This window comes from Pelophylax lessonae (assembly GCF_965119305.1).
Source record: "Pelophylax lessonae genome assembly, chromosome: 2".
NCBI lineage: Eukaryota > Metazoa > Chordata > Amphibia > Anura > Ranidae > Pelophylax > Pelophylax lessonae.
Window position 1 is genome coordinate 37,861,122 of NC_138769.1, and position 17,990 is coordinate 37,879,111.

The 17,990-nt window shown below is 47.0% G+C and overlaps 1 protein-coding gene across 1 annotated transcript in view; it reads right to left on the bottom strand.

Annotated features, from left to right (window-relative positions):
- LOC309547929 (nectin-1-like) overlaps positions 1 to 5,499 on the bottom strand; it is a gene marked incomplete at its 3' end in the record, with an annotated part of 155,393 nt that extends 149,894 nt beyond the window's left edge. The window contains exon 1 of the mRNA XM_082247927.1: positions 5,355 to 5,499. Coding sequence (XP_082104053.1) covers positions 5,355 to 5,412 — 58 coding nt within the window. The 5' untranslated portion in view covers positions 5,413 to 5,499. The remainder of the gene's footprint in view (positions 1 to 5,354) is intronic.
- Between the last annotated feature and the right edge of the window lie 12,491 nt (positions 5,500 to 17,990).

Genomic DNA, 17,990 nt, shown 5'->3' on the forward strand with positions numbered 1-17,990 from the left:
CTATGCAGATGACCTCCTACTTCTGTCACCAACAGAGAAAGGCCTACAAGACAGCCTGGAAGTGCTGGAGAAATACAGTGCCACATGGGCACTACCCATCAACTCAAAGAAAACAAAAATCATGGTCTTCCAAAGAAAGAACACAAAGAGCCCTTCATTTACACTAAACAGCCGCACTCTTGAGGAAACTAACAGCTACACCTACCTCGGCCTAGAAATCAACCAATCAGGAAGTTTCAAGCCAGCCATAGAAGCACTAAAAGACAATGCACGCAGAGCCTTCTATGCCATCAGGAGACAGCTGTATCACCTAAAACCCCCAGTGAAAGTCTGGCTTAGAATCTTTGATAGCGTCATCACCCCAATCCTTCTTTACGGCAGTGGGATTTGGGGTCCTGTCACCTACCCAGACCAATCCAAATGGGACTCCAGCCCGACAGAAATATTCCATCTGGAATTCTGCAAGCACCTCCTCCAAGTCCACCGGAGCACCTCTAACAGTGCCTGCCGGTCTGAGCTGGGCAGATTTCCCTTACTTCTTGCAATACAGAAGAGGGCGCTATCATTCTGGGATCATCTACACAACAGCAGTCCCGACTCGTACCATCATAAGGCCCTACTGACCAATAAGAACCAGCCCAAGCCTGGCGGTCTGCAACAACTTATCAGCGCCTTGCCCATCCCAAACCCCCAACAGTCTGGCCTGACAAAACCACAAATAAAAAACATAACAAATTATTCCGAAGAAAAATATGTTGAAGAATGGAGAAATGAAATTACAAACTCGAAGAAACTAACTGTTTACCAGTCACTGCAGAGAGACTACAAACTGGCCCCATACCTGGAGGTGCTACAAGAGCCCAAAGACAGACAGACCTTGAGCCTGTACAGACTGAGCGCCCACAGCCTGGAAATGGAATTAGGACGGCACAGACAGACCTACAAGCCCAGGGAGAGCAGATTGTGCCAGCAATGTGACCAGGGGGTCCTGGAGGACGAGGACCACTTCCTGCTACAGTGCCCTAAGTACTCATCAGTGAGGGACACTCACTTCCAGAGACTCTCCGCTCTCATCCCGGACTTCAATTCTATAGAAGAGAAGAGGAAACTCCAAATCCTACTGGGAGAAGAGGAGCCAATGGTGAGAATAGCTGCACAACATGTGACAGCGTGTCACAGACTGAGAGGGACATGAAAAACTGAGGACTTAAAAATCCTTTACATAGACTCACCCCCCATTCCCCTCTATATTACCCATTACCCCCCCCCCCCCCCCCCCCAAACCAAACTGCTTTGGCAATGCTAAAATGTACTTGGTCCTGCCAATAAAGCTTATTTGAATTTGAATTTGAAAGACAGAGAGAGAGAGAGAGAGAGAGAGAGAGAGAGAGAGAGAGAGACAGAGAGACAGAGAAAGACAGAGAGAGAGATAAAGAGAGAGAGAGAGATAAAGAGAGAGAGAGAGAGATAAAGAGAGAGAGAGAGAGAGAGAGATAAAGAGAGAGAGAGAGATGAAGAGAGAGAGAGAGATGGAGAGAGCAATAGAGAAAGAGAGAGATAGAGAGAGAGAGAGATGGAAGGGGAAAGAGACTGAAAGACAGAGATGGAGAAAACAAGATATAGAGAGAATTACAGATGGAGGGGCAGACAAAAAGAGACAGATAGATAAATATATAATATAAGATAAAGATGGAGAGAGAGAGAGATGGAGAAAGAAGCAGAGAGGTAGGCAATTTATTTCAGAGCCACCCCAGTGCCATTTCAAAACAGCTAACTTAGCCTCAGCATTTTCTGTGTGCCCCCCTTTGGATTAAGTAGAGGCCCGGACACACAGGAGGGCCCACACAGGGAGGGGGGCTTAGTGATGAACTCTTCCCCCAGCAGCTGAAAGCTGGTCTCTCCCCCTCTCCCTGCTGCCAGCTTTTATCTGCTGAGAAAGACAGTTGACCCTCACCAATTCCCTTCCCTGTGTGCCCCCCCCCCCCCCTTACCAGCACTGGCTCTAGTGTTAGCTCTGCTCCTGAGTTTGTTATCTCTGTACCTTTGTTTCCCTCCCTCTGTCTCTCTGATCCCGAAGCTCTAACTGCCCAGCCTGTATATTTTTTTCATCTCATCTTCATTTTTATTTATTAACTAATTTTTTTCTTTTTGATTTAGCAGGCATTCTGTGAGTTATGTTGTATTTGTTTCTGCTAATAATGATTTTATTGTATTTTTAGCTAAATATAGCTTTAATACTTTCTTGGGGGGCCCTTTTAGGTAGTCTGTAAGGGGCCCCCGTGTTTTCTATCAGCAGCCCTGGTCCACAGCAGCTGAAGGGCCAAAGTTTGGAGTTTCCCTGCTCTAGATTTAAGGCTGCATTCACATGTCAGCTTATAATCGCGGGCGGAGATTTATTGCAAATCGCGGGACGCCTAGCGTTGCCCGTTGATTTGCAATAGCCCCCCAAACGCCGAGCGATGTTGCCGCGATTTGCGCCCGCCGAATCGCAGCAACATCGCGCAAACAAAATCGCGGGACGCAATACGCTCCAAAAAAGTACAAGAGCTTCTTTGGAGCGTATTGTGTCCTGCGATTTTGTTTGCGCGATGTTGCCGCGATTCGGCGGGCGTAAATCGCGGCAACATCGCTCGGCGTTTGGGGGGCTATTGCAAATCAACGGGCAACGCTAGGCGTCCCGCAATTTGCAATAAATCTCCGAATCGCGGGCGGAACCGCGGCGGTTCTGCCCGCGATTATAAGCTGACATGTGAATGCAGCCTAAAGTAATTTTGGCACTTTCCACCTAAGCAATAAAAATAAAACAAAAACACACACATCCTGGCCGAACGGAATTTTGTTTTTTATTTATTTATTATTATTCCATTGGTATGTTTCCCAGGGCAGTGCCCACCTCGCCCTTCCCTATTACCCCAGAAGACGGGCATTTTTAATATGACAGATTCAGCTTCCATTGATTTCAATGGGGTTCAATTCGGCACCTGAAAATTGGCCGAACGCTCAGCGCAGCGCAGTTGGGCTCATCCCAGTAACGTTGGGCGGTCGCAGCTCTGCACAAGCGCCCTATGACCCTTAGGGTTGTCACCTCGTCCCTTTAACCGGTTGCCGACCGCCGCACGACTATATACTGCGGCGGTCAGCCCCGGCCAGGCAGAGTGACGTATCGGTACGTCACTCGCCTGTCACTGACTTGCGAGCCTATCGCGGGCGGGCGCGCGCCCGCCGAGGCTCGTTCACAGGCAAGTCAGTGCGTGTGACCGGCGGACTCGATGTCCGCCAGTCACACTGCGATCGCTCCTGTGAAGGGAGAAAGACAGAGCAGCTTGTGTAAACAAGCTGCCTGTCAGTTCTCCCTGTGTAAAAGTGAAGATCTGACCGTTCTACTATGTAGAACGGTTGATCTTTGCTTTTACACCAATAGGAATGTCCCTGCACAGTAGAAAGCACGCCCCTAGGACACACTTAACCCCTCCCTGTCCAATAAAGTTAACCCCTTCCCTGCCAGTGTCATTTTTGCAGTAACAGTGCATATGTATAGCACTGATTACTGCAGTAATGTCACTGGTACCCCCAAAAGTGTCAAAAATGTCAGTCAAGGGTCCGATCTGTCCGTCGCAATGTCGCAGTACCGAAAAAAAAATCGCAGATCGCCGCCATTACGCGTTAAAAAAAAAAACACCAAAAATGACAAAAATCTTTCCCTTTGTTAGTAAACGCGATAACTTTTGCGCAAACCAAACAAAATACGCTTTTTGCGATTTTTTTTACCAAACATAGGTAGCATAAAACAAATTGGCCGAAAAATGTTAAAAAATTTTGATTTTTACTTTTTTTTTGGGGGAATTTCATATAAAAAAATGTGAAAAATATTGTTATTTTTGCAAAATTTACGCTCTTTTTTTGTTTATAGCGCGTGATCAAAAAAATCGCACAGGTGATCAAATACCACCAAAAGAAAGCTCTGTTTGTGGGAAAAAAAGGACGTCAAATTAGTTTAGGTACAGCGTCGCACGACCGCGCAATTGTCCGTTAAAGTCGCGCAGTAAAAAATCGCAAAAAAACCCCTGGTCCTTTAGCAGCCAAATCCTCCGGGGCTTAAGTGGTTAAACCAGGACACACATTAATTACACATTAATGCCAAGCCGCTGCAAGCAAAGCCAACAGAATACTGGGATGTATAAAAAAGGGGATTCACTCCAGAAATAAAGAGATTATTCTCCCGCTCTACAAGACTCTGGTCCGGCCACATCTGGAGTATGCTGTCCAGTTCTGGGCACCGGTCCTCAGGAAGGATGTGCTGGAACTGGAGAAAGTCCAGAGAAGGGCAACAAAAATAATTAGGGGAATGGAGGACATCAGCTATGAGGAAAGACTACAAGCACTGAACTTATTCTCTCTGGAGAAGAGACGATTGAGGGGGGATATGATATCAATGTACAAATACTGTACTGGCGACCCTAGCATAAGGAACAAACTATTCAGAGAAATGAGATGCAATAAGACACGTGGCCACTCACTAAAACTAGAGGAAAAACGGTTTAACCTTAAAATACGTAAGGGGTTCTTCACTGTAAGAGCGGTAAGGATGTGGAATTCTCTTCCACAAGCAGTCATATCAGCAGGGAGCATCGATAGTTTCAAAAAACTATTAGATGGGCACCTTAAAGACCACAACATAAAGATGTATACAATGTACGGTTAACAGCAAAAACAAACACACATCATAGGTTGAACTTGATGGACTGATATCTTTTTTCAACCTCACTAACTATGTATGCAAAAAATAAAATAAAAAGATTCAGCTTCCATTGATTTCAATGGGGTTCAATTCGGCACCTGAAAATTGGCCGAACGCTCAGCGCAGCGCAGTTGGGCTCATCCCAGTAACGTTGGGCGGTCGCAGCTCTGCGCTCCATACAAGCGCCCTATAACCCTTAGGGTTGTCACCTTGTCCCTTTAAACCAGGAAACATTAATTACACCGGTCCTGTGGCTGATTGAGGTGCTAATTAAACTCACTTAGTGCTTTATGTACATTATATAAGCCTTAGAACCTGGGTAATAAATACATGTCCTGGATTAAAGGGACGAGGTGACAACCCTATGACCGTCCCTTTAATATAAGTTCAGGATTGGACCGCAGGTAAGTGGGCTGTCCGGCTCCTGGGAGATAATATGAAAACCTTCTGTATATGGCCATAGAATGACCCCTCCTTACCATACCAGTATATCCCAGTACAGGGGCCCCTCTCTCCCCCCTATAGGGCCACATGTATCCCTCTCCATCCACAGACCGTGCAGCCTTTGTATCTGTGAAATATCCAGCACGACCGCATGCAGTCCTCCCCTTCTTACCTTGTCCCCGCACCGAGCAGAGGATCCCCAGAGCCAGCAGAGTGCGGATCCCGATCATAGCGGAGCGGAGAGATCGGAGCGACCAGCAGGAGAAACGCCGCCACCATACAACCCTATGAGACAGGTGCACAGCGCGCCACCTACTGGGCGGGAACGGAACGCCCTCTCCTCCCACCGGGGCTCAGAGAGAGGAATAGAGGAAGGGAGAGAGCAGCAGGGTTGGGATTTGAGGAGAGGAAAGGAAAGAATGAATCAGTTTTTCTAGTTAACAACTTCACCATCAACTCAGAATAGTAAATTACTCACTTTTATATCCAGAGGCATAACTAGAACTAGATCAAGTGATGGGGAAAAAATAATCAGTGTTTGTAAATAACATTTACTATTGTGGGAACTCCAAATAGTAAATTAAATACAGCCAATAATCAGCAGATCTGCACTTTTTTTTGTTGCTTCTGAATATATGCAGACAGGTGGAGGAGCATGATAATATTCATGGATCATGACTTTGCAAATTCTGCTACAATCAGCAGGGCAGCCATCAGAAATTCTGGGGCCCCTTACAAAGCTTTAGGTCTGGGCCCCTCTGGGCCTGACAACTAACATTCCCCAGGGCCGGTCCTCTGGCCATCCCACCAAATCTGCCCGCTGGCAATCTCACCGAGTCCTTCAGTGCACCCACTTTTATTTAAACACTCTTACAACTTAAATATATGAAAATGAATCCAATCCTGCAAAAAGATATCCCCATATATTCAGCAAAGAGATATCCCAATCCAGCAAAGAGACATCCCTATTCAGCAAAGAGATGGCCTCATACATTCAGCAAAGAGACATCCCAATCCAGCAAAGAGACAGGCTCATATATTTAGCAAAGAGACAGCCCAATCCAGCAAAGAGACATATCTTCAGCTGCATCAGCTTACTCTGCGGCCATCCTGCTTTAGCAATTGCTAGTTACTACAGCAGCAAAAACTTTATCTCGTTGGTTAGGCTGGGCAGCGGGGCCCCATGGAACGCCTGGGCCCCCTACATGTGTATGGGCTGTCCCCCCCTGATGGTTGCCCTGACAATCAGGCAGATGTAAATGCAGATGTCCAGGGGACCCAAGCTGGAATGAATCAGCCCCCACAGTGCCTCACAATTTCCCACAGAGTTACCCAGCCTACTGCCCATACCCGTCCCCCTGTAATGCCCAGCCTCGTACAGTACCCCCCAGCCTGCTGCCCCTACCCAGCCCCCCATAGTTTGCCTGGCCTGCTACAGTGCCACCTAGCCTACCACACTACCCCACAGCCTGCTGCCCCTACCCAGTCCCCCATAGTGTGCCCAGCCCTATACAGTGTGACCTAACCTACCGCAGTACCCCCCCCCCCCAACCTGCTACAGAGACTTCAGCCCCCCAAAGTGTGCCCAGCCTCCTACAGTGCCACCTAACCTACCACAGTACCCCCAAGCTTTCTGTAGAGACTTCAGCCCCCATATTGCCCGTCCTTCTAGAGTGCCACCTAGCCTACTGCACTACCCCCAAGCCAGCTGCTGAGCCTTCAGTCCCCATATTGCCCGGCCTCCTAGACTGCCACCTAGCCTACAGCAGTACCCCACAGCCTGTCACAGAGACTTCAGCCCCCTGTAGTGTGCCTGGCCTCCTACAGTGCCACCTAACCTACCGCAGTACTCCCCAGCCTGCTGCAGAGACTTCAGCCCCCCCCCCCCATAGTGTGCCTGGCCTCCTACAGTTCCACCTAGCCTACCGCAGTACCCCCCTGCCTGCTGCAGAGACTTCATCCCCCCATAGGGCCTGGCCTCCTATAGTGCCACCTAGCCTACCGCAGTACCCCCCAGCCTACTGCTGCTACCCAGCCCCCATAATGCCCAGCCTCCTACAGTGACACATAGCCTACCACAGTACTCCCCCAGTCTGCTGCAGAGACTTTAGCCCCCATAGTGCCAGGCCTTCTACAGTGCCACCTAACCTACCGCAGTACTCCCCAGCCTGCTGCAGAGACTTCAGCCCCCATAGTGCCTGGCCTCCTACAGTGCCACCTAACCTATCACAGTACCCCCCAGCCTGCAGCAGAGCGCCCATAGCCCCCCCCCCCCATAGTGCTCAGCCTCGCGCAATACCCCCCCAGCCTGCTGCAAAGCCTTCACGCTCCCACAACAGCACCCCCCCCAGGCCCCATGTAATCCCTCAGCACCTTGAGCTCCTCTCAAATTCCCACAGTCCACACAGCCTCCCACAGTGCCACTCAGCCTGCTACAGAGCCCTCTGGCCCCCCATAGTTCCCTCAACTTCCCACGGTGCCACCCAGCCTTCTGCAGAGCCTTCATTACCCCCCCCCCCCACAGTGCCCCTAAACTCCCACAGTGTCCACAGATCCTATATGAGCCCTTAGCTCCCACAGTGCCCCTCAATCTCTCACAGTGCCACTTAGCCTGCTGCAGAGCTGGCTTGGGCCCTCAGTAATCTCTCCTCTGTCACAGCAGTCCTGCAATGCCCCCAGCCTCCTGTACAGACAATGTGGCCCCCATTCACACAGGGGGCTGAAGACTCTGTAGCAGGCTGGAAGCACTGTGGGAGATTGGGGCACTGTAGGGGCTAAGGGCTCTCATAGGGTCTGGGGATACTGTGGGCATTTGAGAGGCATTGTGGGGTGTTGGGGGGCACTATGGGCAATTATGGCAAGTTGAAGGCACTATAGGGGCTGAAGAATCTGCAGCAGGCTGAGGGCACTGTGGGAGATTGAGGGCACTGTATGGGCTGAGGGCTCTCATGGGACCTGGGGGTACTGTGGAGATTTGAGAGGCACTACGGGGTGTTGGGGGGCACTATGGGAAATTATGGGGAGTTGAAGGCACTATGGGGGCTGAAGACTCTGTAGCAGGCTGGGGGAACTGTAGGAGACTGGGTGGCACCATGGGAGATTGGGGGCACTGTAGGAGCTAAGGGCTATCATGGGGCCAGGGGGTACTGTGAGGATTTGAGAGGCATTGTGGGGTGTAGGGGGGCACTATGGGCCAATATGGGGAGTTGGAGGCACTATGGGGGCTGAAGACTCTGAAGCAGGCTGGAGACACTGTAGGAGGCTGGGTGGCACCGTGGGAGATTGGGGGCACTGTAGGGGCTGAGGGTTCTCATGGGGCCTGGGGGTACTGTGGGGATTTGAGAGGCATTGTGGGGTGTTGGGGGACATTATGAGCAATTATGGGGAGCTGGAGGCACTATGGGGGCTGAAGACTCTGCAGCAGGCTGGGGGCACTGTGGGAGATTGGGGATACTGTAGGGGGCTGAAGGCTCTCATGGGGCCTGGGGACACTGTGGGAGGTTGAGGGGCACTATAGGCAATTATGAGCGATTGGAGACACCATGGATTGGAAGCTGGGATGTACTGTAGTAGGCTAGGGGATCTGCAGCTCGCTCAAGGCCTAGGAGGAGGGAGGCCGATCTTTAGGTTACAGGCAGGCGCACAGTAAAGATCTCAGGGCAGTAGCATTGCAGGTAAGTATATGATAAACTGAAAGTACTGGGGGAGGGGAAACAGGTATAAAAGGATTGGGGCACTAAAACTGTTCTTATCCTATAAAGAGAACCTGTCGCCAACAATACATTTCTGCAAAAATCCTATCATAGATTGTATGTTCATTTAACACATTGTATTTGTGTTATTTCCCCTTAAAGCCTCCCTAGTGCTCAAAGCTGTCACTCAAGTACCACCCTATTGTATTCCACTTCACTCTTCCTCCAGCAGCTTCATACAAATATATGAAGAGAGGTGAGGGGGGGGGGGGGCAGAGGAGCTGGGTCAGCACAGAGAGTAATTATACATTTACAGAAGAGGAGACAGCTATGATGTGCCAGATGGTAACAGGGTCTCTTTAAAATGTATGAAATAATAAAGAATTTATCTCCAGTAACTAGTATCATCCAGGCAGATTAAAACCTCAGTCAGCAAAGTTAGAATTGATATCAGGATTTGCAGGTCACCCAGGCTGGTCTAAATAAATTACAATTATAGTGGACCTCAAATCAGATCTGGTTTCCATGAGAAGAACATAGCCAGTCCTCAGGAGGGATGTGTTGGAGCTGGAGAGAGTCCAGAGAAGGGCAACTAAACTAATTAGGGGATTGGAGGACCTTAATTATGAAGATCGTCTGCAATCGCTTGATTTATTCTCCCTGGAGAAGAGACGCCTGAGAGGGGACATGATAGCAATTTATAAATATCTCAATGGTGATCTCAGCATAGCAAAAAAATCTATTCAATCGAAAGGGATTGCATGAGGACTCGAGGGCATACAATGCGATTAGAGGAGAAGCGTTTTAACCTCGTGGCAACGTGGGGGGCACTTAACTGTTAGGGCTACAAGATTGTGGAATTCTCTACCACAAGAGGTGGTTTCTGCGGGAAATATGGTGGCTTTCAAAAGACTCTTAGACGTACATCTCAAGGATCAGAACATTCAGGGATATGAGAGATGATTACGGCCACACACACCTACACAGGTTGAACTGGATGGACTATTGTCTTTATTCAACCTCACCTACTATGTAACCATGTACTGTATGTAACTATGTAACATGTGTCCCAAGTAATGTGTATGTGTAACACTTTCAGATATGTATTGCCTCTCACAGAGATCACAGTACTAACCCCCCCCCCCCCCATCTTTGTTCAAGCATCTCTCAGGGTCACCATCTACAGTGCATCCGGAAAGTATTCCGAGCACTTCATATGTTACAGCCTTATTCCAAAATGGATTCAATTCATTATTTCCCACAAGATTCTACAAACAATACCCCATAATGACAATGTGAAAAAAGTGTGTTTGAAATCTTTGCAAATTTATTAAAATATAAAACAAATAAAATCCCATGTACATAAGTATTCACAGCCTTTGCTCAATACTTTGTTGAAGCACCTTTGGCACCGATTGCAGCCTCAAGTCTTTGAGTATGATGCTACAAGCTTGGCACACCTATCTTTGGGCAGTGTCTCCCATTCTTCTTTGCAGGACCTCTCAAGCTCCATCAGGTTGGATGGGGAGCGTCGGTGCAGCCATTTTCAGATCTCTCCAGAGATGTTCAATCAGGTTCAAGTCTGGGCTCTGGCCGGGCCACTCAAGGACATTTACAGAGTTGTCCCATAGCCACTCCTTTGTTATCTTGGCTGTGTGCTTAGGGTCGTTGTCCTGTTGGAAGAGGAACCTTCGCCCCAGTCTGAGGTCCAGAGCGCTCTGGAGCAGGTTTTCATCAAGGATGTCTGTATATTGCTGCATTCATCTTTCCCTCAATCCTGATTAGTCTCCCAGTTCCTGCCACTGACAAACATCCCCACAGCATGATGCTGCCACCACCATGCTTCACTGTAGGGATGGTATTGGCCAGGTGATGAGTGGTGCCTGGTTTCCTCCAGACATGACGCTTGCCATTCAGGGCAAAGAGTTCAATCTTCGTTTCATCAGACAAGAGAATTTTGTTTCTCATGGTCTGAGAGTCCTTCAGGTGCCTTTTGGCAAACTCCAGGTGGGCTGTCATTTGCCTTTTACTGTGGAGTGACTTCCGTCTGGCCACTCTACCATAGAGGCCTGATTGGTGGAGTGCTGCAGAGATGGTTGTTCTTCTGGAAGGTTCTCCTCTCTCCACAGAGAAAAGCTGCAAAAAAGCTTCTTGTAGGCGGGAAGGAGACTGGGGAAAGGCTTCCTCCTTCCCGCCTACAAGAGACTCGTTACATCATCTTAGCCCTTGCAAAGTCATTGACTGAAGCTCCAGGATTACATTCTAATAACATAAGGCACAAGAATATTAACCTCTTCAATACAGTGCACTTTTACCCCCTCGTGCACAGACCAATTTTCAGCGCTGTCAAATTTTGAAAGACAATTGCGCGGTCATGCTACACTGTACCCATATGACATTTTTAGAATTTTTTTCACACAAATAGAGCTTTCTTTTGGTGGTATTTAATTACATCTGGGTTTTTTATTTCTTACAAAAAAAAAAAAAAGAAAAAAGACAGAAAATTTTGAAAAAAAAAAAGTTTTCTTATTTTCTGTGAGTACATTTTGAAAATAAATAATTTTTCTCTTTCACTGAGGTGCGCTGATGAGGCGGCACTGATAGGCTGCACTGATGGGCAGTGATGAGGTGGCACTTACGGGCACTGATGAGGTGGAACTGATGAGGAGGTACTAATATGCCGCACTGATGGGCACTGATAGGTAGCACTGATAGATGGCACTGATGGGCACTGAGAGATGGCACTGATGGGCGGCACTGATGGACACTGACGGGTGGCACTGATGGGCAATGACGGGTGGCACTGATGAGCACTGATGGGCGGCACTGATGGGCAGCACCATCAGTGCCCACTATCAGTGCCCATAATGCTGCCAGTCAGTGCCCATCAGTGCCTAGATGAGCAGGCACTGACTGGCAACACTATGGGCACTGATTGTGGGTACTGATGCTGGGCAGTAACTGGCACTTTATTTACATTTTGTGTAATAAGGGCACTGATGATGATCAGTGCCCTGATTACTTGTTTTTGTCTCCCCTGTGAGGAAGAGCCACTGATCGGCTCTCCTCGCCTCACACACCGAATAACGGCACTTCCTCATTTACATTGGACACAGCCGATCACATGGGTAAAGAGTCATGCCATTCACATCACAATCGCCGCTCCGCACGCCCCTGGGGTGTCATCCGCTGACATCCGCAATCCCATTGACATACATTATCTCCGTTTATCATCCGCAAACGGATGGGATGACAAACGGACATATGGACCGGATGACACAAGTGTCATCCGTGTCCGTAAAAAAAAAAGTGCCGGAGCAGATAAAAAAAAATGGTCCGCCCCGTGTGCAAGGACCCTTAATCAACTGATCAAGGTCATTCACACATATTAATATTATGATTAATCATAAAACCACATATATTTTGCAAGCTTGCTGTGAATATAATATAATTTCAATAAGTGCCGAATTATGAATTTGGAATAAATATCTAACAATATATATACACACACACACACACACACAGTATCTCACAAAAATGAGTACACCCCTCACATTTTTGTAAATATTTTATTATATCTTTTCATGTGATAACATTGAAGAAATGACACTTTGCTACAATGTAAAGTAGTGAGTGTACAGCTTGTATAACAGTGTCAATTTTCTGTCCCCTAAAATAACTCAACACACAGCCATTAATGTCTAAACCGCTGGCAACAAAAGTGAGTACACCCCTAAGTGACAATGTCCAAATTGGGCCCAAAGTGTCAATATTTTGTGTGGCCAATTCTGCCTCATCTGTCTACTCCACTCCCTCCTCTTCTTCTTCCTCCTTTTCTGCTGGATTGTCCTCTGAAGCAGCAGTGCTCTCTAAGTGTTCAAGGGGCTACGCAAGCAGTCAGGCTAAAAGATGCCACGCTGTGCTTCAGTTGGTCTGTCTAGGGGATAGGAGTCACACTGGGCCAGGGGCAGGCTGAGAGGTGTTTAACGCCACGGCAGCTTGAGCCAGGAATGGTTGTATGCGACAATGGCACCAACCTTCTCTCCGCCCTCCGATAGGGACACTTGACACATGTTCCATGCTTGGCACATGTCCTGAATCTGGTGGTGCAGCATTTCTTGAACAGGTACCGGGCTTACAAGATCTCCTGAGGCAGACCAGAAAAGTCTGTGGCAGTTTCCAGCGGTCATACAATGCCAGTGCTCGGCTATCTGACATTCAATGGGAATTCAACCTGCCCACCAACCGCCTCATTTGTGACATGCCCACCAGGTGGAACTCAACATTGACACTGCTGCAGCGGCTGCACATGCAGCAGAGGGCCATCAATGAGTACCCGTGTGAGTACGGCACAAGGACAGGCTCAGGGGAGCTTGGCTTCTTTCTGCCACGCCAGTGGCTGCTGATAAAGGATGCATGCACTGTCCCGTCACCATAGCCTAGGTCATCTTTATGTAGAGCAACAATTCTTTTTTTGAAATCCTCAGAGAGTTCTTTGCCATGAGGTGCCATGTTGAACTTCCAGTGACCAGTATGAGAGAGTGAGAGCGATAACACCAAATTTAACACACCTGCTCCCCATTCACACCTGAGACCTTTTAACACTAACGAGTCACATGACATCGGGGAGGGAAAATGGCTAATTGGGCCCAATTTGGACATTTTCACTTAGGGGTGTACTCACTTTTGTTGCCAGCGGTTTAGACATTAATGGCTGTGTGTTGAGTTATTTTGAGGGGACAGCAATTTTACACTGTAAGGGTCCTTTCACACTCTCCGTTCTGTTGACGGACTCCGTTCTGCTCAGCGGGGGATCGATCCGCTGATCCCCGCTGAGCAGGCGGATGACAGCCCTGTCTCCGCTCTGTGTGCGGAGACGGAGCTGTCAGATCCACGCTGTCCTCTATGGAGGAATCGGATGAGAACGGACCGCCTGTCCGTTCTTATCTGATCTGCCAGATGGACGGAAAATAGGGTTTTCAACCGTCCGGATTTGACTCCTTTTTTGCTTTTAATCTCAATTATACTTCTTATTCATATTCTGTGGCGCAGTGGTGAATGGGTGTTTTGAAATTTATGTTGGACCACTTATTTTTTTTTTCTTTTACAAACCAAATCTTGGCTGTCTCGTGATGAAGTGAGTGCTGCTCCACAAATCACTTAGAGACTCCAGTCTTAAAGTGGAGTTCCACCCTAAAATTACACTTCCGTCCATCTTCTTGCTCCGGGTCACCTGAAAAACTAATGGATAATCGCAATTTTTTTTTTTTTTACTTACCTTGTTTTAAAAGATAATATACTTACTTACATCCTCTTCCTCCCACGGCGGCCACGGCGAGTCGTCGCTTCCTGGCTTACAATGATTCCTGGGAGCTAAACGCCATCGCTCCCAGGAATCAATGCGCCTGCACCGGCCCCGACGTCAGTTCCGGTGCGGGCGCCGTCATACCTTGCTAAACAGCTTCTGGGCATGCCGGTGCAGTGCATCATGGGACGGTGCAGTGCATCATGGGACGGAAGAGGACGCAGAAGAGGATCGCGCTGGCTTCAAGCTGCCCACACCTGAGATGGCAGCGCTGGACAATACATTTTCAAGGTAAGTATTTCTTCTTGCAGGTAAGTGCAACCCGGCACAGTTCAGAGGCTATCCATTGTGGAATGCACTAGCCCTGACTGTCCCGGGGAATTTTTATGTATTTTTTTTTTGTTTTAGGTGGAACTCCGCTTTAATATGCATCAATTGAAGTGCTCTTGCAAATTTGAATATGTGTGACTCAACAGAAATACATATACATTGTATTGTTTGTATTTTGACATACACAAAGTCTAATACGTATGTCTAATTTGAACTTTAAAAGTGAAAAAAAAGTTGGTATTTTTTTCATACTGGTATCAGTTTTATTTGGCACAACTTATGAAAGTCTTATGGGCAAAAATTTGTTCTTTTTGGGCTTTAGATGTACTTTAACCACTTTAAGACCGGAAGGATTTGCCCCCTTAATGACCAGGCCCTATTTTGCGATTCGGCACTGTGTTACTTTAACGGACAATTGCGTGGTCGTGCGGCGCTGTACCCAAATAAAATTGATGCCCTTTTTTTTTTCCACAAACCGAGCTTTCTTTTGGTGGTATTTGATCACCCGCGCTATAAAACAAAAAAAAGCGCCAATTCTGGAAAAAAAAAATATATATATTTTTTTTCACATTCTGCTATATAACATTCTCAAAAAAAAAAATTTAAAATCAAAATTTTTTACCATTTTAGGCCAATTTTCTGCTACATATTTTGGTAAAAAAAGAATCGCAATAAGCGTATTTTGATTGGTTTTGGTTTAGATCATTTTTTTTTTACTAGTAATGGCGGTCAATCTGCAATTTTTTGCGGGACTGCGACATTGCGGCGGACAGATCGGACCTCTAACTGACATATTTTACACTTTTGGGGGTACCAGTGACATTACTACAGTAATCAGTGCTAAAAATATGCACTGTTACTGTAATAATGACACCGGCAGGGAAGGGGTTAACCCTATGGGTGATCAATGGGTTAAATGTGAGCCAAGGGGAGTGTGGCTTCTGAAATGACTATAGAGACATGTAATCCTATATAGAAGTATAAGTATCACAAGCTCTGATCATTTCAGGGAGAAGGACGGTCCACTGTGTTTACAACAGCCGACCGTCCTTCTCTCTCTGCGGGGAACGATCACGGGTGTCAGGTGGCAATCGGAGCCGCCTGACACACACATCGGCTTCCCCGCTGCCGATCGGCTGCGGTCAACAAGTGGTTAACTGTTTAAAGTAGAACTACGGCACAACTTTTTTTTTTCATTTTGGAATAGTAAGGGAGTGTGACGGGAGTCACTTTTGGCATGGGGCTTGTGGAACCCAAATTACCTTAGAGAGGTCGGGAAACTCTTTGTCCAGCTTCCCTGGTCCCTCTTTTGTGTAAGTCACCCTGTGTCTTTAAGGGGCACAGGGTGAACAAGAAAATAATGAACACCGAGAATATGGTTTGGATTACTCAAATAGGACAGTGATATTTGTCTACAATATTTCTCAAGGAACATATGAAGACACTGGGACTCTAGACCTAGGATCCATGTTAAAAGCCTAGCTGCCTATTGCCAATAAGAGACTGCTTCACACAGTCAGACTCATAGCAGATGCTAATATATCCAGCTCAACCACCTGTCTTCCACACATTGTTGAATATGCTGATATACTCACCTATTGTCTACTGTGGGTTCTGTGTTTACACTTATAATGTGTATTGTACTTCAGGAGCTCAATGATGGTAGTTTGCTAGTTAATTGGCTCAGGTTGATTGAATCACTGTCATCTATTAGTTACTGGAGGGAAAGTAGAATACTGTTTGTGTTGGTGGTTCCTTAGATAATTAGTTCAGGTTAATTATATTTCTGTAATCAGGCACCTGACCTGGTGGGGTAATCTAATCAGGAGGGGAATGTCCTCCTGTGAGGTATATACATCGGTGTAAGGTTGTTCAATAAAGGTTCCAGAACTTATACAAGCTAAGTTGTCAGCTAGCTTTGTATGTAGGGCGGCTTTAATATCTGATATCTATATTCAGTCTGGAGGAAGCCGTGTACTGACGGGAAGCCAACAAACACAGTGTGGGTCGCGGTTCCGTTATAGGGAGGGTTATAACCCCTGTCTGATTTTTTTTTTCGTCATCTGTGTCCCATTGAGGAGATTTCCCTTCACTTTCTGTCCCATAGCCAAAACAAGAAGTGAGGGGAAATCCCCCCACAGTGAGGGAATCCCGGGTTGTCACCAGAACTAATGTCCCTATTGGAAGATTTTCCCTCTATTCCTGTTCTGGTAAAAACCTCAAATTTGGGATTTTTTTTCACTCCGGGTAATAATAGACAAACAAATCACAGACAGCAATAAAAACCTCACAGGGGTTCTAATCTCACTCTACTCTATTAAAAAAAAATGCTTTTAGTTATATTTCAACGTTGCCTCATGGTGGCCCTTGCTGTAATTGACTCTCAAAGCAGTCTTATCATCAAGGGCTTGACCCCCTGGCCGCCAGTGACAGCTCGGTCAGTGTGCTTGGAGCACACAGTGACAATGCTCTCGACAATGCTCTCAGCACACAACCTCTTGCTACGGTGGATGCATATGTTCGGTAGAGGTGTACCGAACTGTTCGCCGGCGGACAGTTCCCGGCGAACTTAGCATGTTCGCGTTCGCCGCTGCGGGCGAACATATGCGATGTTCGGTCCGCCCCCCATAATACATCATTGAGGCAAACTTTGACCCTGAACTTCACAGTCAGCAGGCACATTTCCAGCCAATCAGCATACCTCCCTCCCACACCCTCCCACCTCCTATAAATAAGCAAGGGCAGCATCCATCTTAGATCATTCTGAAGCAGTGTGTGTTAGTGAGAGCAGGGAGAGTGCTGCTGCTGCTGCTGTTAATAGCTAGGGACAGTTGTCAGTGTTCCTGGTCTTGCTAGTCAGTGTTCTTGGTCCACTACTGCTGTAAGGACAGCATCCTATTCCTGACAGCACCCCAAAAAGCCCTTGTAAGGGCTGGTATTTGTGTAATTTTTTTTTATTATATATATATATATATATATATATATATATATATATATATCTATATCTAGTGTCCTCAAAAGCCCTTTTAAGGGCTGGTAATTGAGTTTTTTCTTTTTATATATATATATATATATATATATATATATATATATATATATATATATATATATATATATATATATCTATTTTACACTGCAGTTGCCTGCCCGCTGTGTGTGAGAGGCCACAGACCCACCACAGACTGTACTGTGTGCACGCCACACTCATTTCGGGTTGCACAGGCACAGTACCGTGCATTTTAAAAAATATTTTTTTTTTTCCTCTGTCATAAGGTCAGGTCCGCAGAGTGTACTGTACCCACTGCAGTGCACTGCCCACCACTGATAGATATACGGTGGCACAGCATCTTGTTGCAAATTAAAAAAAAATATATATATTTTTGTATAATTGCAGTTGCCTGGGCTGCCAGTGACTGTCAGGTCCACAGAGTGTACTGTGCCCACTGTAGTGCCACTGCGTGCCCACCCACCACTGATATAT